This window comes from Betta splendens, chromosome 11 (assembly GCF_900634795.4).
Source record: "Betta splendens chromosome 11, fBetSpl5.4, whole genome shotgun sequence".
NCBI lineage: Eukaryota > Metazoa > Chordata > Actinopteri > Anabantiformes > Osphronemidae > Betta > Betta splendens.
In genome coordinates, this window is record NC_040891.2 from 13,971,537 (window position 1) to 13,992,961 (window position 21,425).

General features: G+C 42.5%; 3 protein-coding genes across 3 annotated transcripts in view; 2 read left to right on the top strand and 1 right to left on the bottom strand.

The window, feature by feature from the left end:
- The window catches only part of LOC114865608 (uncharacterized), a 47,123-nt gene extending 32,599 nt beyond the window's left edge, over positions 1–14,524 (top strand). The window contains exon 42 of the mRNA XM_029166871.3: positions 14,462–14,524. The gene's annotated coding sequence lies outside the window, so the exon portion shown is untranslated. The remainder of the gene's footprint in view (positions 1–14,461) is intronic.
- On the top strand, positions 13,860–16,782 carry LOC114866012 (zinc finger MYM-type protein 4-like). The gene is made up of 8 exons (XM_029167594.3): positions 13,860–13,967; positions 14,810–14,860; positions 14,954–15,134; positions 15,238–15,386; positions 15,459–15,573; positions 15,644–15,892; positions 15,970–16,099; positions 16,227–16,782. The coding sequence occupies exons 1-8, from the start codon at positions 13,860–13,862 to the stop codon at positions 16,420–16,422; spliced, it is 1,179 nt and encodes a 392-aa protein (XP_029023427.1). The 3' UTR covers positions 16,423–16,782.
- Positions 16,769–20,903, bottom strand: LOC114865616 (C-type lectin domain family 4 member E-like). Its single transcript, XM_029166892.3, has 6 exons — positions 20,682–20,903; positions 18,439–18,546; positions 18,272–18,349; positions 17,560–17,711; positions 17,354–17,478; positions 16,769–17,267 (listed from the first exon to the last, which is right to left on the bottom strand). The coding sequence occupies exons 1-6, from the start codon at positions 20,725–20,727 to the stop codon at positions 17,090–17,092; spliced, it is 687 nt and encodes a 228-aa protein (XP_029022725.1). The 5' UTR covers positions 20,728–20,903; the 3' UTR covers positions 16,769–17,089.
- Positions 20,904–21,425: the final 522 nt, after the last annotated feature.

The following is a 21,425-nucleotide window of genomic DNA, read 5'->3' on the forward strand; positions in this document are numbered from 1 at the left end:
CATCCACAAATAATGTTAAGTCTGATGGGATCGGTTGATTATGCAAATTTTCTCGTACTTGCATAAATCTGTCTGTCTCCTGAATGCAGTCATGTGGGATTCCTTCATTTGGTAGCACCATTCTAGTTGCTGGATTTATTGTGGTGCACCGTTGAATTGTTAATTCTTTTCCTGACAGTAAAACTTCATAACCGGTCCTTCTGGCCTGTGTAACTACAAATCGAGGGCTGGTTAGCATTGCATGCAATTGATGTAACGTATACAATGTTACTGGGTGTCCCATTGTTAGAACTGATGCTTTTTTGTAAGCAAACGCAGCTGCGGCCAAGCCCTGATAGCAAGGCGGCAGCCCTTCTTCAATGTCATCAAGCTTGGTGCTATAGTAGGCTATCGGTTGTTTCCCTGTAGGGGAATTCTGCATCAAAACAGCACATGCATAGCCCTGTCTCTCAGCCACATAAAGATGAAATGGTTTCTTATAATCAGGATTAGCTAATGCTGGGGCAGTCTGCAGGTCTCTTTTTAGAATTTGAAATGCTCCTTCTGCTTCCTCTGTCCACACCAGAGGTGCTGAACGGTTATTTTGTCCAGCTGCACGTATCATATTTCTTAAAGGAGCTGCTTTTATGGCATAATCACAGATCCAGGGTCTGCTGTATCCAGCCATGCCCAAGAAGGACAACATTTGTCCCACAGTCAGTGGTTTTGGAGCTTTTACAATTGCCTCCACTTGAGAGGGTGCAATGTGCCTCTTTTCGCCGCTAAGCTGTCGTCCTAAATACTCTACTGTCTGTTGACAGAACTGCAACTTGCTCTTGCTGACCTTATGACCTCCAGCTGCCAGTGCGTTCAACACTGCAACTGAATCCTTTTCACACTGTTCTTTGGTTTCTGAGCAGATCAGAATGTCATCTACATACATTAATGTGGTTGATTGAATGTCTAAATGTTGAAGATCTTCTGCTAACACTCTGTTAAAAATAGAGGGAGAATGCACAAAGCCCTGTGGCAGCCGTTGATAAGTGTATTGCTGACCCTGGTAGGTGAAGGCAAATAAGAATTGAGAATTAGGATGTACAGGCACACTGAAAAATGCTGAGCAGAGATCAATCACGGTGTACCACTTAGTTCCCGGTGGGATGTTGGACAGCAGTGTGTGGGGGTCTGGGACAATTGGGGTTTCTTCCTGTACTACTGCATTTATTGCTCTTAAATCATGCACTAATCTATAATCATTGGTGTTTGGCTTTTTTATTGGAAAGATTGGAGTGTTACACATGCTTCTAGTCCTGATCAGTACTCCTGCCTCTACTAGTCCCTGTATTATAGGCCCTATTCCTTCTATAGCTTCTTTTTTAAGTGGATATTGTTTTTGGTATGGTAATCTCATTCCTGCTTTAACTTTAAATTGGAGAGGTGAAGCTGATTTAACTAATCCTACGTCTGTTTTGCTGGCTGACCACACATGTGGGGGAACCTGTTTTAATAATTCTTCATGTTCATCTGTTAGTGTCATGATTGTTTGGGTTTCATATTCTAATTGTACTTTTTCTGCTATCACTTCATCAGCTTGTCTACTAATAATTTTTATAAAGCGTTGATCTGGGGAGTGTTGAATAAACTCACAATCAGTGGGGATCCATTGTTTGACTTGTTGGGCCTCTCTTATCATTGGTCCTAACTCATGTGATTCATGTCCTTCTGCTATGAGTAGTGTGATGTGTGGTGCTGAACCAGAAACTTGAAACCATCCTTGCAGTCTCTCAGGAAGCTTGACAATGGCTGCTGCTCCCTGAGGGCCTATGATGATGTCATCATATTGGATTGCTGTAGTGGTGTTATTTATTAGTTCATCCCAGCATTTCCCATAATCCTCTTGGCTCTGGTTGTTATCATACAGCATAGTGCAGTGGAGAGAGAGAGTTGGTTCTTGTGCCTTTTCATAGTAGTTGGTTACAAACAGCTTCCATTCTTCCCATTCTTGTTTCAGGTGTGAGTCAGGTGATGTTAGTTTCAGCCAGTAAACTAGTGCTTCTCTGATTTTTGTTTCACATTCTTCATCTCCAGACGGTCTTATCAGTGTCATCATGGTGTTCAGCTTATCGTCTGGTATGTCAAAGGCAAGCCCATCGGGGGTGCACATTATTCTTGCTTTTAAAGAGCATAATATGTCTCTTCCCAACAGATTTATTGGCGTATCTGCGGAATAGAGAAGGGGCGCATAGATTGTTTTTCCAGCAACCTTTATTGGAATAGGTTCCGTTAATGGTATCACTTGTGTTTTCCCAGAGAAGCCAACAGTTCGGATCTTTGATGATGACAGGGGAAGTCCAGCTCCTTCTTTTCCTATGCATGAATAAGTTGCCCCTGTGTCCACCATGAAACGATGTTTAGTATCTTGTATTGTTATTTCAATGGTTGGTTCATGCTGCGGTTGCTGAGTGATGACAGGTGTAATGACTTCCCCCTCAGGCTTCTCTGGGCCTCCCTATGGCCACTGTGCTGCAGGGCCCATCCAGGGATTAGTCGGACAGTTTCTCATCATGTGACCTGGTTGCCCACATCCCCAGCACTCTCCTTGCGCTGCTCTCGGTTGCCCAGGTGGGCCTGCAAGCGGTTGTGGAGTTTGGTACTGCTGGCCTGTTTGGTATTGTTGTGGGGTCTGGTACTGCATCAGTGGGGGCCCTCTCCTCCATCTTCCTCTCTGATTGGACCCTCCTCTTAGGTTCATTCTGCCCCTGCCCTGTGTTGGGTAGCCTTGATTTAGATGCACATGTATTGGAGGGGTTTGCTGCACCTGTGTAGCCCCTGCTGGTTGATAGGACGGATGCTGTGCAGGTGGAAACATTTGTGATACTGGCTGTGCTGCTGGTGTGGCAGGAATAACTGGGGCCTGTAACATTGTTGTATCGTTCTTAGTGTTAGGCTTTGATTCCTGTGCTGTTTCACACTTAGGCTCCACTGCTACTGTGGTCACTGGTGCATGCAGTTTAGCCTTTTCTCTGTCTTTCTTCTGCTTTGTCAGCTCTCCTATTTGAAGCTGTGTGAGTCTTCCAGCCAGCATCTTGTTTTGTTCTTCCAAGCTTTGTTTTTCAGCTCTGTATGTTTCCACATAGTGCACAATGTGTTCAGAGTACATCGGCCATTCCATCCTCATCAGTCCAACAACATTGTCCAGTTTCTTTCTGACCTCCTCTGGCATGGCTTTCTTTACCATTAATTTGAAGAGGGTTTTCGTGGTTTCATTTGTATTCCATTCACTTCCAGTCTCATTTTTCCACTTTCTCTGAAAGTCATATAGGAACTGTGTGGGACTCTCTCCATCTTGTAGAGTCTCTTTCTCCAGCTTAGAGGGATCCATCTTTGCAGGAAACTTAGCTCTGAGAGCTTTCCATACTCCTGGACGGTACGGTCCAAATGGTGTTGCATCATAGTCATTGTTTGAGAAAACCTTTCCTGTTCTTCCTTCTTGTAGGATTTCTTTTGTTGTCTGCTGTCCTGCTATTTGCATCAACAATGCTTTAATGTCTCCCATTGCCAAAGTTATGCCACTTGTGTTTTCCTCCAGAGCTGTAATCCATTTGTCAGCTCCATCTGTTAGGGCTGGGAGTCGGTTTACCAGTCCTGTCATGTCCATAAAGTTCCATGGCACATACCTGTTTGGCTGGTGAGGTCCCTTACTGAGCAGTGGTGCCATGTAGTTGTCCGGCTCTTCACTGTCAGACCCAAGCTCTGATTCATCTGTGTCTCTGTAATAGTTTGAAAGTGTTCGGGACCGCAGTCTCATAGATTTCTGTTCCCTTTCAGGGATAGCTTGGAACTTACCATCCATCTCAACTCTGATAAGTCCTTTTGGTTTTCCTCTTTGTTCATTACCTATTTCTTCTTGAGCCACTAAACGTTGCAGCTCTTCAAGACACTTAGCAGCATCTTGTGGGCTCATGGATTGAGTTTCTTTATTTTTCTCAACTTGTTGTTTGATAATCCTATCCCATGTTGGCTTTTGATCAGCGCCACTTATTTTGGCCTTGAAATCTTTCAGCAAGGCATCATTTTCCATTATTGCTCGTTCACACTTTCTTATTTCTTGCTGAAGTTGTGCTGCTTTTCTCTCAGCCTCTTGTTTTAATTTGCAGGCAGATCTGGGGGCCAGCAGCAGGTCCCGGTCTCTTCGCTCGCACTCTCCTGCGTTTTCTTTCCCACATGTGGGAGGACAGGAGTGGCTACTCCCATACGCTCTTCTGAGTTCTTGATCTTTCTCACAGCAATTAAATATATCTCTTTCTTTGCTGTATCTTCCCTGTGTGTGCGGCAGCTGCAGCTCACATCTATCGTTTGGCTGGTGTTCAAGGTTGAGTTCGCCTCTCTGGTGCTGGCTCTCTTTCCTGCACCTGCTTTGCAGTTCAGCTACTGTCTGTTCATCTCCACTCAAGTCTGTATAGTGGTGGGGCAAATCGCCTTCTTCACCCTTCTGAGACAAGTCTGGATATTTTGTCACGCTGAATGACTGTTCTTTCTCGTTGCTCCTGGTCAGCACTGTCTGTGCAGTGTGCTGTGTTATATTATGTGGCGTGTCATCTACGTCTATCTCTGTCTCGTGTAGTTTTAGGGTAACAGTTCCTCTAAATTGGCCTCCTATCTTCCTATCAGTTATAACGGGAAGCTGTCCACTCCCCGTCATTTGGGCATAAGGTGGCGGCCGTGTCTCAACTTCGGGTGCCGTTGGTTTTATTTTGATAGAGCTCTGAGCTATCATCTCCTTATGAGCTCCTTCTATTCTAAAATATTGTAAAACATCTCTTTTGCGTAAAGCCTTTTCCACTGTGTCGCAGTACACTGGATCAAAGGTGCCTTGAACGGGCCACTTTGCACTCCCCGATGTCATCCTGTTCCATCTGTTCATGCACTGTTGGATTTTACGTTTCTTTGTGGGATGTTTCAGCATTATCAGTTCCACTGGGGTTAAAGTATCTCGTTGTTTACTACTGACGGCTCCCATTGCCCTTCTCAGAGCGTTAGCGCGACACCCCAGACCCGTGACTGTAATCAACTGTTTTCAGACTTTTCTCCAATTTGCTTATTTCAGCAGACTTGTGGCTTTTCTAATTACTTTACACTAATGGTGCTGTTTTGTTCTTAATTTTACGCTATTTAACATTTTTAGAGACAAATAAGATGGTCAGCACAATCTATGGTGTTCTTCAGTGTACCCAACTTTTGCACCTCAATATTATCAATTATTGTTACTATTTCTTTTTTTTACTATATATTATACTATTTTACTTTTTACTTTTACTTTAGTTACGTATTACTATTAATACTTTTATTAACTACTATATACTTACTGTTATTGTATATATATTATATATTATATTATATATATTTCATATATACTATAGTTACTATTATTATTACAATTATTATTATGATTATTACAATTATTATTATTAGTGATAGTATAATTATTATAGTTATCGTTGACTTTCTTATTATTATTTACAGTAATATACCCTCGATTACTTCACACCACCCTTTTATATGCTTGTTACTACGGATTATTATAATTTTTTGTACACATATACAAGGCCTTTTTTTTTTTAGGGTTTTCTGTTTTCTGTTATCTGTAGCTACTATTTCCAGCCCTGAACCAGGCGCTGTACTTCAAGGCTAAAACCAGTGTGTACCACCCCTGAGAGGGCACGGTGGCGTGTAGTCACACTTGAGCCTTTAGGCTTCGAAGTCTGTATCACTCCTGAGAGGGCACAGTGATTTCTATTCAGACTCGCCTCTTGACCCCCCTGTCCGGCGCGGGTCCTAATGAGCTCTTTTCCTTATCTAAACTTCTCTACCCTTCACTGGGTTTGCATTCACACTTCGCTTCGTTATTCGTCTCCTTTCTATTTTTTATTCTTTCTAAACACGCTTCAAATGCTCTCAATCACTTTCCGTATTTTACAAAACACCAAATTATTCCTCCTAAACAAGCAAAACACAGCCCTAACCAAATGGCAATCACAACATTAAACAAGCACTTTTCAAACTTAACCATCACTATTCTCCATACCCTTTCTTTTTTTACTTTCTTATATGACGAATTAACTTAGCGTCTTTAGCATAGCACTGGGCCTCACACACTCCCATTCACACCCGGGCACACTCGGTTACACACACATAGATAAGGACGCTACGAGTGGTTAGTTAAAACTTATACAGACAAACAACATAAATTGTTAGTTGCACACAAAAACACAGACAAACACCTATAAATGCCTGTCGATCCTGGAGTACACTGCCTGTTCTCTAAAAAAAAATATGTTTTAATGTTTTATTTTATTTCTAGGTTTTTTCGGAAAGGCCCACACTATCTGTTGGCCTTGGCTGGAAGGAGTAGACAGCTCGACTCATAAATTAGATAAATAAAAGAAAATTTAGCTCACCTTAATGGTGGATTGGGGCCCCTGAGCTTCGCCGTCTCTCCCCCAGTCCGCCGCCTCAGACACGGGCCGATCCTCCTGGCTGGCTCGCCAAAATGTCGTGTCCGACACTAAAGCCTTTAAATTTTGTATTCCAATCTGACTGAGCTTTTTATAAATCCAATAGGTGTAAATTATCCTTTATTGAGATAATAAAATTCTAAATATATAAATTCCAGAGATTAGATGGTAAATCCCAAAAAGAAGAAAAATGAACTAAATGCACAGTAGTAAGTTTCCAGAAAATTAGTAACTTCCCAAAGAGGTGAAGAGATAAAACTCCCAAAGTGTGGAAAATAAACTAAGTCCAAAGCAAGATCCTAAAATTATTCTAAGTCCCAGTAGCCAGATCCCAAAATTATTCTAAGTCCCAACCGCAGGGTCTCAAAAAATGACTAAGTCCAGAGCAGTAAGATCCAGGGTCGACAAAGCGTTTATTCCACAGAAAAGTGACAGAAGACAAGACAGACTGAGGATTTTTGGTCACAACATCACCTTATATACCTGTTGCTCACGGGGTGGGATTCAGCTCCCCGGACGTTAGATCATCATCTTGACCTTTTAGGGTGTTTTTGACCATTATTTTATTATATTTTTACCCAATCATAATCCCAAACAAAGTGAAGACACTTGTTGCTCTGCCCTTTTCTCCCCGGGCGGGGCAGCTCCCCTCCAAACCTTCACTTTCCCAAGGTCAGGTTACTGTAGGTCAGGAGCTTGCAGCAGAAGCTGCACTCCTCCCACCTGCCTTATCTAGGTCAGTAAAACACACTGTAGTTTTAATGGTCTTGGTGCTACTACACTTCTGTTGCATAACAGGGTCTCCTCCTTACACACATGACCCCGTAAGTGCTATTATCCACACCTGCCACAGTGGGTGCTGTTGGGTGCTGTTGTAGTACAGCAGGTGCCATATTATTTTGTAACATTGTCTCCTGAAATCTCAACAGTATTTACTTTATAAACTTTATGAATTTTTACACAACAACCTCCGTGGTGTATGTTCAGATCTCCCCAGCTGCCTTTTTGATTTGCTTTCCTCATTATTTTTCATTTTCTTTATTATTTAAATAAATCACACAAAAGGACAACTCTCTCATTGGCCTTTATTCCAAAATTTCCACCACACTACTTTGCCATCACAGCCAACCCAAACAACCACATGCTGTGTTACCAGCGTGTTCAGACACATTAACAGCTCCTCCTGTTCTAAAGCTGGCAGACCTTGTTCATGAACATAGTTCTACACATTACACTATACATTTATGTTTCTATATGCACAGCTGTATCCATCGGATTAAACTGGAAGACACAGAACAGGTTTAAACAGACATTACACTATACATTTATGTTCATGGTGTCCATTCCATTAAGATGGGAGACACAGATGTCCAGGTGCATGAACAGGTTGAAACGTACAGTAGACTGTCACTGGGTCAGACCACAGGGGTCAATAGAAGAAGTGTGGCCCAGACGTCGTATATGTAATTCAGTTTATTCTTTTAACCATTAATATTGACATCCAAATACATCTTCCAGTAATCCCCAGACCAACGTATTGCATCGGCCTAATACAGAAGGTAAAAAGTATTGTTTAGTGATTGTTGATATGTGGTCAAAATGGGTGGAGGCCTTCGCAGCTAAACATGCCAACAGCCATGCAGTCACCAAAGCCTTGCTGACAGAAATAATTCCCAGATGGGGGATTCCATCTAAAATCAGCAGTGACAACGGCTCACACTTTGCAAACCAAGCCCTCGAGGAAGTGGGAAAGTTTCTGAACATCAACATCAGAAAGCACTGCTCTTACCACCCTCAAAGCGGAGGGGCGGTAGAGAGAGAGAATGGCACTTTGAAAAACAAACTGGCCAAATGCTGCTCAGAGACAGGTCTCAAGTGTCTCTTCCCATTGTGCTCTCATACATGAGAATGAGGAGAAGGATGAGAACAAACCTCAGCCCGTATGAGATTCTATTTGGTAGACCTCCTATGATGGGACTCCACCCTGAGACCGAGACTAGAATTTTACCACCTACTGAAATGTGCGAAGACGCAATGCTACAGTACTGTAAGAACGTATCCTCTGTTCTGTCCCAAATCTCTAAACAGGTGAAAGCGGCTCTGCCCAAACAGGCGACAGAACCACTGCACATCATTCAACCAGGAGACTGGGTGATCATTAAGGAGCTTCGCAGGAAGCACTGGAACTCAAAACGGTGGCAAGGTCCCTTCCAGGTCCTTCTGACGACCAACACGGCTGTGAAGATCGCAGAAAGAGCGACTTGGATCCACTCCATCTACTGCAGGAAAGTCCTGGATCCGACAGACGACCCTCCATCTACATCTACACCACACAAGAAAACCACCACTGACGAAAAGAATTGAGAAGGACGACCCTCGCCATGCTCACACACGCACTGAGGCGAGGCTGCGTTGACCGTTCAGCTAAAGGTGTGAGCCAAGCACCGCCTGAAGCTGCGCCGGTGAATCACACTATCAGACCATACATCTACACACACGTTCCTGAGAAAACACACACACGAGCAGCCTTGAGTTGCCGACGCTGGACAACGTGTAGACTCTTCACATCATGGAGTGACAGTGACTCAGACGACATTGGGAGGAAACCTGGCGGTGATAACGAATCCCAAGTGTCTCTGTGATCAGCTGATCGCAACCTGAAGAACTCCAACGAACTGTCAATACATCAACACACAGGTTGTAAATAATCTAACGCTACTGTTCAACAAGATTGTGACCCTGTTGTTTTGATCTTCATTGTATGTTAATTTGATATTTGCTCTAAATTGTGTGGTTGATTTACATGTATGCCTCTCTGTGATTTTATCCACTATTTTTGAACAAAACATTTTACGACAAGCATATTGATGCACACTTTTGCACAAAATTTTTATCTTCCACTGACGCAAAATGACATCCACCAGACGAAACACGATAAAAAACGATGACAGCAATATGCGTTGTCACTCTGACATTCGCATCAACCGAAGACACTCTTATCCACCGCACACTGGAGTCACCCACAAATCGATCATGCTTAGTTTGTGCCGTTAGAGACCTGATGACCATGACGGAACAATTGCCCCACATAGCGAAGACAACATGGCAGAATAGAATGGCCTTAGAGATGTTATTAACAATGGTGGGAAGTGTTTGTGTCAGGGTTGGTAAAACATGCTGTACCTTTACCCAGGATGACTGAACATGATCCAATTGGCATCAATTATAGGCTTATTTCCCTGTCTTTCCAGAAGCTCATACACAGGGTTATTCTAGTATAACTACCCACAAAAACAGCTCACAATCTTTTATCCGCCATTTACGTTTTTATAAGCAATACATTTAACGAATCATTTTTAAAGAATCCTTTATTACTACAGAATGAATGCCACGATTGACAATTTTTATTCCTTTAATGTTTGATCAATGTGTAATCAAAAGGGGGGAAATGTAATGGAAAAATTGTACTTTTATGCTTCTTGTGTTCATTTCTGACTCTGTATAGCAACCATGCATTCTGTACTTGTTGATTAGACTTAGAACTTCACTTCACTTTTTCATGTGACTGAAATGATTTGTTGCTAAAACAGGGAGGGTCCTTGTGCGGTCCGTGTATGTTCTAACAGTTTGATGTCGCAACCAGATTCAAAGTTTTTCGTGAGGAAAAAGGGAAACGAGAAACCGAGACGTTTTCTTGTTTCCCTTTTTCCTCAAAACGAGAAAACGGGAAACGGCTTTAAATCCATTCATTTGTCTGGTTTTGAAGACCTCGATTTCAGCTCATTTATTAGTTTTTAACACGGTGCTTTGATTAAATTCCGTGTCTCGCTCATATCGTGTAGTGGGGGTCTCTCGTTACAATACGAAGTTACTGGACTTACTGGGAGCTGTGGTCCTGACTACTGTAATGGAAAAATTGTACTTTTATACTTCTTGTGTTCGTTTCTGACTCTGTATAGCAACCGTGCATTCTGTACTTGTTGATTAGACTTAGAACTGAAGATTCTTAGACAAACAATCTATCTCCCTCTCAAGGTTCTGTCGCACGATAGGTGCTGACATCTTATGTTGTGTTTGACTGACCGATTGTTTATGTAAAACATCTTCACCCACAGTGTGATAAGGAGATTCCACCAGGCCCCGGGAGAAGGGTTAAAAGGCAGAGACAACCTCAGAACGGGGTGATCTCAGCATTATACCTCCGTGGTGTATGTTCAGATCTCCCCAGCTGCCTTTTTGATTTGCTTTCCTCATTATTTTTCATTTTCTTTATTATTTAAATAAATCACACAAAAGGACAACTCTCTCATCTGCCTTTATTCCAAAATTCCCACCACACTACTTTGCCATCACAGCCAACCCAAACAACCACATGCTGTGTTACCAGCGTGTTCGGACACATTAACAGCTCCTCCTGTTCTAAAGCTGGCAGACCTTGTTCATAAACATAGTTCTACCCATTACACTATACATTTATGTTTCTATATGCACAGCTGTATCCATCGGATTAAACTGGAAGACACAGAACAGGTTTAAACAGACATTACACTATACATTTATGTTCATGGTGTCCATTCCATTAAGATGGGAGACACAGATGTCCAGGTGCATGAACAGGTTGAAACGTACAGTAGACTGTCACTGGGTCAGACCACAGGGGTCAATAGAAGAAGTGTGGCCCAGACGTCGTATATGTAATTCAGTTTATTCTTTTAACCATTAATATTGACATCCAAATACATCTTCCAGTAATCCCCAGACCAACGTATTGCATCGGCCTAATACAGCGGTCAATGAAAATAGGCCTTCCCCCACCACCCGCTTACTACAAACTGGCAAACACTAAAAATTGCAGGTGATGCACCTTAAGTCATTACCACCATCAGTACCATTTGACTGTGTGAGAATTAATCATCACATGATCCTCCCCAGAGCCTGTCCCCTACAGTTTTGATTTGCTGCCATGACAGAAAAGTCATCAGGACCACAGCTCCCAATATGTCCAGTACAGGTGATACACTGTCACTGGTTTCACCAGAACACCAGAAGTTCAGAAACACTTCTGTTCTTCACCCATTTTACCCATCATAGGACACTAGCTGTTTTTTGTTGGTTGAAAACGTGAAAACTAATAAATCAAAATAAAAATAAAAGTGTCAATTGCTTCTAAACCAAAGAATTAGATGAGTTTCCTTCTATGTAAATGATGCAGTTGTGTGTTGAGTGTAATTGCTAGTTCAAGAAACTGCATGGAAACCGATGCCATTTTTGAAAGTACTACAGTAAAATGTAGAGTCACAAAGTTAAAGCTTAAAATAAGTTTTTTTACACTAATAATTTGTAATTTCTCACACGACATGGCACACAGCAGTTAATTTTTTTCCACATAATTGGTTAATTATATTTGCAAAAAAAATGTCTACTGTATATCTCAAGACCACGCTATAAATATCAGCTGTATGTGATGACAACTAGGGCAGGACCACTATTTAATTATTAAATTCTGACAATCTTGGGTGTTAAACAGATCAATGGCTGTCAAAGACTGTAATAATGTAAACAGTCAGTACACACAGACTCCGCGAGCCCCCTAAGAAAGTGAGACTTTTGTTTTGAAATGTAGTACAACTATAATAGGATGTGGATGCGCATATGCAAGCTAAGCAATACATTTATATTTGCTTCTCTAATGATATCGACTGAAATCAAGCCGTCTTATGATTAATTTTTCCGTTAGACGCCGGAAGCGCAGCCTAAGAAAGTGAGACTCTTATTTTGAAACAGATTACAACGACGACAGGAAGCCGGTGCTCGAGCGCAAATTAAGTAATGGTTTTATAGTTTCCTTTCCAGACGACATCAAGTGAAATTAAGCCGTCTTCTGGTTCATTTTTCCATAAGATGAAATACAAAACCCATCTGTTTTCTCATTTTTCTTGATATGAGCGAAAAACGGCATTTAATCAAAGGAGCGTGTTAAAAACGAGCTGAACCCGTGTTTTCAAAACCAGACAAATAAATGGATTTATTTCCGTTTTCCGTTTTCTAGTTTTGAGGAAAACGTTTTCCCAGCTTTTAGTCTGGTTGGGAAACCAAACTGTTAGATTGTACACGGACACGAGCTTCATGTAATAGTTACGTCCTAAACAAAGTATTAAAATTGTATATTAGATGCTGAGTTTAGGAAACATGGGACATTAGAGCTTTGTCTTGTTTTATCATTTTTACCAAATGAAACATTTTGTACATTTTCTAACAGCTATGTGAACGTCTGGGATCTACCCATTGGTAGACAGAGCTGTCAATTAAACAGAGACACGCCCCTTGGAAACAGGCCTAGCTGTAGAGGCTGCTGCTGTAAATGAGCAAAGAACAAATAAAAATGATCAAAGTGGGTTTAGAACTGGTGGAAGTACTTTAGATCCAGCAGTTTGCCTAGAACATGAAACCAGGAGACCACAAAGCAGAGAATCGGTAGTAGCAGTATTTGTTGACATAAAGAAGGCGTATGATAGACTGTGGAGGGAGGGGCTGATGATTAAAGTATATCAGTGTGGGTTACGAGGCAGGGTGCACAGGTGGATCAAGGACTTTATAACAAATTGGTAAATATTGGTAAAGGTAGGGAGAGAAATGAGTGAGGGATGTTCAGTAGATAATGGGACACCACACGGGAGTATCATCAGCCCAGGACTCTATTCAATCATGGTAAATAATATATTTGAGAAAGTAGACAAATCAGTGTGGGTGGCGTGCTTTGCAGATGATGGGGTGATGTGGAAGAGAGGGAGAATGAGGAGTACATGAACAGGAAGCTGCAAGAGGCGATAAATGAGGAGGAGAAATGAGCACTGAAATGGAGTTTCAGATTTTCTGTAGGGAAAAGAAGAAGTAATCAGGTCAATCTCAAGACATATGGGGAGACATTGAAACAGGTAAAAGTTTTTAAGTATCTAGGGATATGGATGAATCAGAACCTGACATGGGGGGAGCTGTAAAGGAAATTGTAGGAAAAAGTACAAAGGTGTTAAATATAATGAGATATCTGAGATGACGTAGGTGGGGGCCGACAGGAATGTTATGAGGATAATGTAGAATGGATTGATTGGATCGGTGCTGGATTATGGAAGCATTATATATGAGTCAGGTAGTATAACTTTACTGGATAAAATTGGAACTGGGTAGAATTCAATATCCGCCTCCAAGGTTATGCTGTTGAGCGGTGAAGACCACAGCAGTATCGGCATTACAGGTGGAAATGAATGAAATGCCATTAGGAGAGAGGAGACGGCACTTGGCAATTAATTACTGGGCCAATTTAAAAGGACACATGTAAAGTCATCCAACAAAGGCAGTGTTGAGACAATGTCAGGAGACCAGAATGGGGAAAAGCAGGAGTTTTGGGTGGATAATAGGAGAAATAGTGAAAAGAATGGAAGTAGGAAACAAGGAGGTGAGCCCAACGGTGCCACTGTCAGTAGTTCCACCATGGGTGATAGAAGATAAACAGGTGGATCTGAGTCTGCTGGAAGGAAAAGAGAGGAGGGCATTAGAGCAGAGTCAAGTAGCTCATTGATAAGTATTAAACAAATGGAATCAGAAGCTAGACAAGATGTGGTGGTGGAATCTTAAACACAGTGCATTGAATAAGGAGGACAGGGGTGGTAGTGCAGTGTGTATGGATACCAGCACGTATAGGAATAGAGGGAAATGAACCAGCAGAAATACAAACAGGCCAAGAAAGCAGCGGGAAAAGAAAATGTGCATCCTGAAATAAAGTATAGTAAAGGAGAAATAAAGAGTATAGTTAAATAAAGAGCAGGAAGAATGGGATAGAGAGAGTAAAGGAAGAACATACTACATACAACCTACAAAGGAAAGTGGGAACACTAATAGGATGCAGTGGGAATAGGAGGAGGGATGATTTAATGAGCAGAATGAGGTTTGGGCGTACAGGTCAGTAATAGGTTCTTATTATATTTGTACTTTACAGCTGTAACGCTGCTCCTCATTTTGACCTGAGTTTGAAATGAAGAGGATTCAGACACATTCGAGTCATTTATCGTCCAGTTTTAGCTGCTTTCTCACAGATTCTTCTTAGAGGTACATTACAGGATCTGTCATAGCAAGACTTCAGGTCTGTAGCTCCTCCTTTTCTTCCCATCATAGCACAGTCCTCTCCAGCAGGATTTTCTCTGTCCAGTTGTTTGGTTCAGTTTTGTACCAAAAAGACAAACTGAGAAATGTTGAAGATTAAAAACAACTTCAGACAGGTCTAGTTTCACCCTCTGTTACTCCTTCTTTTGTGTCCACAGATGTTTCCTCATCACAGCACTGTCCAGAAAATGATGGACTTCGCCGCCGCGGTGTGGAACCAAAATTCAGTGATTTTACAGGATGTGCATGTTTACCTCGGCCAGTCTGTCTTTGGTGCCATCTTGTTTTCTCCTCTGTCCAAGGCTCCAAAGGTGCAGCTGTTGTCTGAGGCAGCAGAAGAGGACGCGGCTCCAAAAGGCGTTTCAACAAGCTCGTCAAGGAAACATCAGAAGCATCACAGACTGAAGTGTCACCGTGGAATCGATGCCTGGAAGAGATGGGTTCAGTGGAGGCGGTCCCAAAGCGCTGGGAGGCGTCGGTCTAGTAGGTGTTTCTGCTGTTCTGCTTCACTGGTGCTTTGACCTTCAGGACGAGCTTCAGTGATAGTTTGTGTCTGATTGATCTTCTCATGCTTTTCTACGTTTAGACGCCGTAACGCTAAAGGAGAACATTCTGGACTGCTCCGCGTCTGAACTGAACGACGGCCTCTGTTGCTTCATCAGTGAGGTGAAACGACCCGATGGAGAACAGTACTCCACCAGCAGCCTGTTCTACCTCTGCCTCGCCATCCAACAGGTACCAGCCTGCTGTACTATCTGCATGAATGACAGGGACACCGCTCCTGATGTCATCTGTCTGTCTCTGCAGCACCTGTTTCAGAACGGGCGCACGGAGAACATATTCAGTGACCTGATCTACAATCAGTTCTCCACAAAGTTCACAGAGATCCTGAAGCGCTTCCAACCTGCAGTCAGAGCCGGTGGTGAGTCATGGAGCCTCTGCCTGAGATCAGTGAGGGCTCAGATTTGCCACCTCTTCGTTCTCCTCTCCAGGTTCCATCCAGTCCCGTGTGGAGGAGGAGTTTCTGTGGGAATGTAAGCAGCTGGGGGCCTATTCTCCCATCATCCTCCTCAACACGCTGCTCTTCTTCTGCTCTAAGTACTTTGGCTTCAGCACAGTGGAGCAGCACCGCCAGCTGTCCTTCGCCCACGTCATGCGCTGCAGCAGAACAGGGAAGGACAACACCAAGGTCACGTTCCTGCTCTTCAAAGCCCGTGGAACCGAGAACCAGGCAGAGTCAGGTATGAAGGTCTTAGTTCTGTACAACGTGCAGTTTAGACCTGTTTGGAGCAGATGTTTGAGTGTTTGTGGGCTTCAGATGCTGACGGTGTCCCGGCTAAAAAGAGGAAGAAGAATGAGGCTGAAGGTAAAAAGCTGAAGATGATGGAGAATCCAGAGAACCCTCTCCGCTGCCCAGTCAAGCTCTACGAGTTCTACCTCTCCAAGTGGTGAGACTTTTTTTTTTAAACCTTGTCTCAGTCCAAAGAGAAAACGTTGGATTGGCCTTCATCAGCTAAAATCCTGGTCCCAACTCAACTTGAACCCAGTGAAAGACCTGAATCCTTCTCCTTCCAGCTCAGAGTCAGTGAGGCAGCGCAGCGACATGTTCTACCTCCACCCAGACTGCTCCTGCGTTCCCAGCAGCCCGCTGTGGTTCTCCTCCGCCCCTCTGGATGGGAGAGTCATGGAGGCCATGCTCGTACGGACGCTCAGCGTCCGAGAGGTGCAGTGCCGACAGAGAAGAGCTTTGGGCCAGACATCGGGTTACTGATGAGCAGGAAGCAGGAGTTTAAACCCTAAAGTCTGGATCACGACCGTAAACGCCAACAGATCAATACACTCACTAATAAGTCAGTCCATCAAACCACAAAGGATGAAAATCATGAGTCATGTTTTCAGAATCGTTGCCTTGTGTTGTTTTTTTCAGCAGGCGTCACTTTTCGTTTCCAGAACATTTGTGTGAAACAGTTTGACTCCAGAAACTGAGAGCATGTTTGTTTCTATCCCTCAATCACATTATGAGGGAGTGGGATCTTTATTTTGATTAAATACAAATGACAAGTACTTTTTTCTTTTGCTTTTTTGTTATACATGTGTAAAGTAAACTGAGCCTTGAACATGTTATACATCATCATTTACACTGAATAATTTTATTCAAAGCAAAGTAGATTTAAATGATCTTGTTATGGTTCAATTACAAAAACACATTTGAATTCTCCAGGTCACAAACACTTAGAACTATTTACTTTGATATTTACATACATTTTAAAACCAAAAAATGTGTTCACAGACACGAGGGTTGGTTGTTGGTAAAAAGAGTTATTCAGTTATTCTTATAACCTGTGTGGACAAAAGTATCAGTAAGTTCTTATTATATTTGTAACGCTGCTCCTCATTATGAGTTTGAAACAAACAGGATTCAGACACATTAAAGTCGTTTATCGTCCAGTTTTAGCTGCTTTCTCACAGATTCTTCTTTGAGGTACATTACAGGATCTGTCAAACCAAGACTTCAGGTCTGTAGCTCCTCCTTGTGCTCCCATACTAGCACAGTGCTCTCCAGCAGGATTATCGTTGGTCAAGTTGTTGGGTTCATTTTTGTACCAAAAAGACAAACTGAGAAATGTTGAAGATTAAAAACAACTTCATATAAATTTATACATTCATGTTAAAAATGAACTATTAAAACCCATCAGTCCAACCTTGACTTCAGAGGTGAGTCGTCCACCCACAGCCATTTGCCTGCTTCCCTTGAGTCTGTCAGTCCGATCCAGAACCAGTCGAAAATATATTTCATTTTTCCTCCCACTTTGTTGTCCAGGAACCACTTACCAGGAAGAGATGGTGAAGTTTAGTGTGTGATAAAGTGTTAAGATGTGATAAGATGAAGCTGCTGCAGTGTTTCTACCTGCTCCTCTACACTGTTTATCTGGACCAGATCTGCTCCTTGAATTTTACAGACACTTCTGCTCTGGTCCCAGGTCAGTTTATCGGAAGAGAAATAATAACAGCTTCCTCCATTTAGATCCCAGCCTGGTTCACACTTTGTACATGATTCAGCTTTGAACACAGCAAATAAAATGTTTCAGGTTAGTAAATGTTAATATTTATCTTGGAAACTGAAAGTTTTCTTCTTCCTAGTTTTTCAGCCTCCACTACTGTAACATGAGTTAAACACTAACATCACTGTGACTCATGACTCCTCCATCATTTAGTTTCTATAACTGGTTTTGGCTTTAATAGGTTTGGGTCTGATCAGCTGTTCTGAGGTGCAGGAGCTTAATTCAGACAGTTTCTCTCTGATGAGACAGGAAAAAGAACTGCTATTGACCCCAGACGTTCATCAGCTTTAATCGTTTGTCTGAAACACAATAATGTTTTTTGCTTCAGTCAAATGAGCTGAACAGACACTAGAGACAAACAAAGTAAACATGGTTCAACTTTGAACAGATTTACTGTAGTTTCTTCTTAGATTTGTAAACATTAGACATTCAAAACAAGCTGTTTTCTTTTTCTTAGAAGCTTAATGAGACTTAGCTCATTTATCATATTAAACTTACAGAACTAATATCAGCATCTGACTCTTGTCATCATGTACTGCATCATCTTTTTCTTTTTACCTGTGAGAATTGTCCACAATGAATCACGTTCATCCTTCAGAGTTTGAAGATTGTTCTTTGTTTTAATATTATCGAAAGCTGATGTGAAAAAATAAAGTAATAAACAACAATAACAGTTAGAGGTCAGAGTGAAGATGATGTTGTAGATTTTAAACTTATAAACTCACTGAGGACACAAAGACCAATGACACCAGCCGCCAGGAGACCACAGAGCAGCAGCAGCCACCGTCTCTCTGTGACCTTTGACCTCCAACCTGACGCCTGTGGGTGGTAAACTGTTGAACAGGTCACAGATACAGACGTGAGGATCAGCTCATACAGGTGTGTTGTTGCTCCTCACTGGTCTCAGCTCACTGTGAGATGAAACACTAAGAACAGAACTGATGAGTGGATCTGTTGCTCTAACGTCCTTCAGCCTTTTACACTTCAAACAACTACTTTACAATATCTCAACCAAAGGGCTTTAATTAATTACTCTGGGGATTGTAGAACACATAAATGACGGTAGAATAACAATTGGCGCATCCACAGAGAGTCCGAAATTAACATACGTCTGGGCCACACTTCCTCTATTGACCCCTGTGGTCTGACCCAGTGATCGTCTACTGAACATAAATGTATAGTGTAATGTGTAGAACTATGTTTATGAACAAGGTCTGCCAGCTTTAGAACTGGAGGAGCTGTTAATGTGTCTGAACACGCTGGTAACACAGCACGTGGTTGTTTGGGTTGGCTGTCATGGCAAAGTAGTCAGGACCACAGCTCCCAGTAAAGAGAGGACTCACTCAGAACTTTGTGGACTGGTGCCAGCGGAACCACCTCCTGATCAATGTAGGGAAAACAAAGGAGATGGTGGTGGATTTCCACAGACAGCAGCCTGCTGTCATCCCACCGATGCACATCCAGGGAAGGGACATTGAGAGAGTGGACTCTTACAAGTACCTGGGAGTGCATCTGAACAATAAACTGGACTGGACTCATAACACGGATGCACTGTACAGGAAGGGTCAGAGCAGACTCTACCTGCTGAGGAGACTGCGGTCTTTTGGAGTGAAGGGGCCACTCCTGAAGACCTTCTATGACTCTGTGGTGGCATTAGCCATCCTGTACGGTGTGGTCTGCTGGAGCAGCAGCATCACAGCGAGGGACAGGAAGAGACTGGACAGGATCATCAGAAAGTCCAGCTCTGTCCTGGGCTGCACTCTGGACACGGTGCAGGAGGTGGGTGAGAGAAGGGTCCTGGCTAAACTGACATCCATCATGGACCAGGACTCTCACCCACTGGAGGACTCACTGTCTGCTCTGGAGAGCAGCTTCAGTAGCAGACTGATCCACCCTCGCTGTGTGAAGGAGAGATATCGTAGATCCTTCCTACCTGCTGCTGTGAGACTGTACAATCAGAACTGTTGACCACGTCCCACCACAGTCACTCACCCACTGCATCAGTGGTTTATATAGCAACCTGCTCTGCACAATATTTGCGTAAATCTGTAAAAAATCATGTATATTGTTACTGGTACAAATCTTATACCCATTTCTGTGCAATAACCCTGCAATGACCTCATGCTCACTCTAACTGTACCGTACTGCGTTGTACTGTGCCAACACATACACATACTGTTCTGTACCTGTATTCTCGCTCATCTGTGCTGCTGTTGTGAGACGTAATTTCCCCACTGCGGGACTATTAAAGGTTTTCTTATTCTTATTCTTAAATCCAGTAACTTCGTATTGTAACGAGAGACCCCCCCCCCCACACACACACACACACAATCGCTGTAAGGTTTGCTCTGACGGTACGCACGTTAGAGGCCAGACGCGTGGCCTTAGAAAGTGGGACTCTTATTTTGAAACAGAGTACAACTACGACGCGAAGGCGGTGAAGAGCAAATTAAATCCAGACGACATCGACTGAAATCAAGCGGTTTTCTGCTTAAGTTGTCCATAAGATGAAATACAAAACACATCTGTTTTCTCGTTTCTCTTGATATGAGCGAAACACGGAATTTAATCAAAGCACCGTGGTAAAAACAAATAAACGAGCTGAAAACGGTGTTTTCAAAACCAGACAAACAAATGGACTTAAAGTCGTTTTCCGTTTTCTCGTTTTGAGGAAAAAACGGAAAACAGTAATTTTCTCGTCTCCTTTTATTCTGGAGGAAAAAATAAACTGTTAGAACGTACACTGACCGTTTTCTCGTTTCTCGTTATAAAACTGAGAAAAGGCATTTAATCAAAACAGCGTGTTAAAAACGAATAAACGAGCTGAAACGGTGTTTTCAAACCAGACAAATAAATGGATTTAAAGCAGTTTCCCGTTTTCTCGTTTTGAGGAAAAAACTTTTAAAACAACTTTTAATCTGGTTGGGAAATTAAACTGTTAGAACGTACACGGACCGTTTACTCTCACCTTGGCTGTTTTCCAATTCTGTAAAAGCGACACTGGCTTCAGGCATTTTCTTGCTGTGATCACCGGAGGATTTGCAGTAAAAGAACTAGTGATGCCACAGACTGATGTGCAGTCCTTCCTGACACACGCAACAATGAGCTTGTTTTCCCTTCGCTTCCCTTTTTCACGTGACTGAAATGATTTGTTGCTAAAACAGGGAGGGTCCTTGTGCGGTCCGTGTATGTTCTAACAGTTTGATGTCGCAACCAGATTCAAAGTTTTTCCTGAAGAAAAAGGGAAACGAGAAACCGAGACGTTTTCTCGTTTCCCTTTTTCCTCGAAACGAGAAAACGGGAAACGGCTTTAAATCCATTCATTTGTCTGGTTTTGAAGACCTCGATTTCAGCTCGTTTATTCGTTTTTAACCCGATACTTTGAATAAATTCCGTGTTTCGCTGATATCAAGAGAAACCAGAAACGGATGTGTTTTGTATTTCATCTTATTGACAAATCAACCAAAAGACGGCTTGATTTCAGTCGATATGGTCTGGATTTAATTTGCTCTTCACCGCCTTCCTGTCGTCGTTGTACTCTGTTTCAAAATAAGAGTCCCAGTTTCTAAGGCCGCGCGTCTGGCCTCTAACGTGCGTACCGTCAGAGCAAACCTTACAGCGTGTGTGTGTGTGTGTGTGTGTGTGTGTGTGTGTGGTGGGGGTCTCTCGTTACAATACGAAGTTACTGGACTTACTGGGAGCTGTGGTCCTG

What these genes read in the sequence shown, in the direction of transcription:
- LOC114865616 (XM_029166892.3), bottom strand. Translation starts at nt 20,727, where the DNA reads ATGCCTGAAGCCAGTGTCGCTTTTACAGAATTGGAAAACAGCCAAG. An exon ending in ATTGTGGACAATTCTCACAG is followed by an intron (nt 17,712 to 18,271) that starts GTAAAAAGAAAA and finishes CTGTGTTCAAAG; the next exon opens with CTGAATCATGTACAAAGTGT. An exon ending in TAAACAGTGTAGAGGAGCAG is followed by an intron (nt 17,479 to 17,559) that starts GTAGAAACACTG and finishes CTTCCTGGTAAG; the next exon opens with TGGTTCCTGGACAACAAAGT.
- LOC114866012 (XM_029167594.3), top strand. Translation starts at nt 13,860, where the DNA reads ATGTCAGGAGACCAGAATGGGGAAAAGCAGGAGTTTTGGGTGGATAAT. An exon ending in TGATGGACTTCGCCGCCGCG is followed by an intron (nt 14,861 to 14,953) that starts GTGTGGAACCAA and finishes CCTCTGTCCAAG; the next exon opens with GCTCCAAAGGTGCAGCTGTT. An exon ending in GAGTTCTACCTCTCCAAGTG is followed by an intron (nt 16,100 to 16,226) that starts GTGAGACTTTTT and finishes TTCTCCTTCCAG; the next exon opens with CTCAGAGTCAGTGAGGCAGC.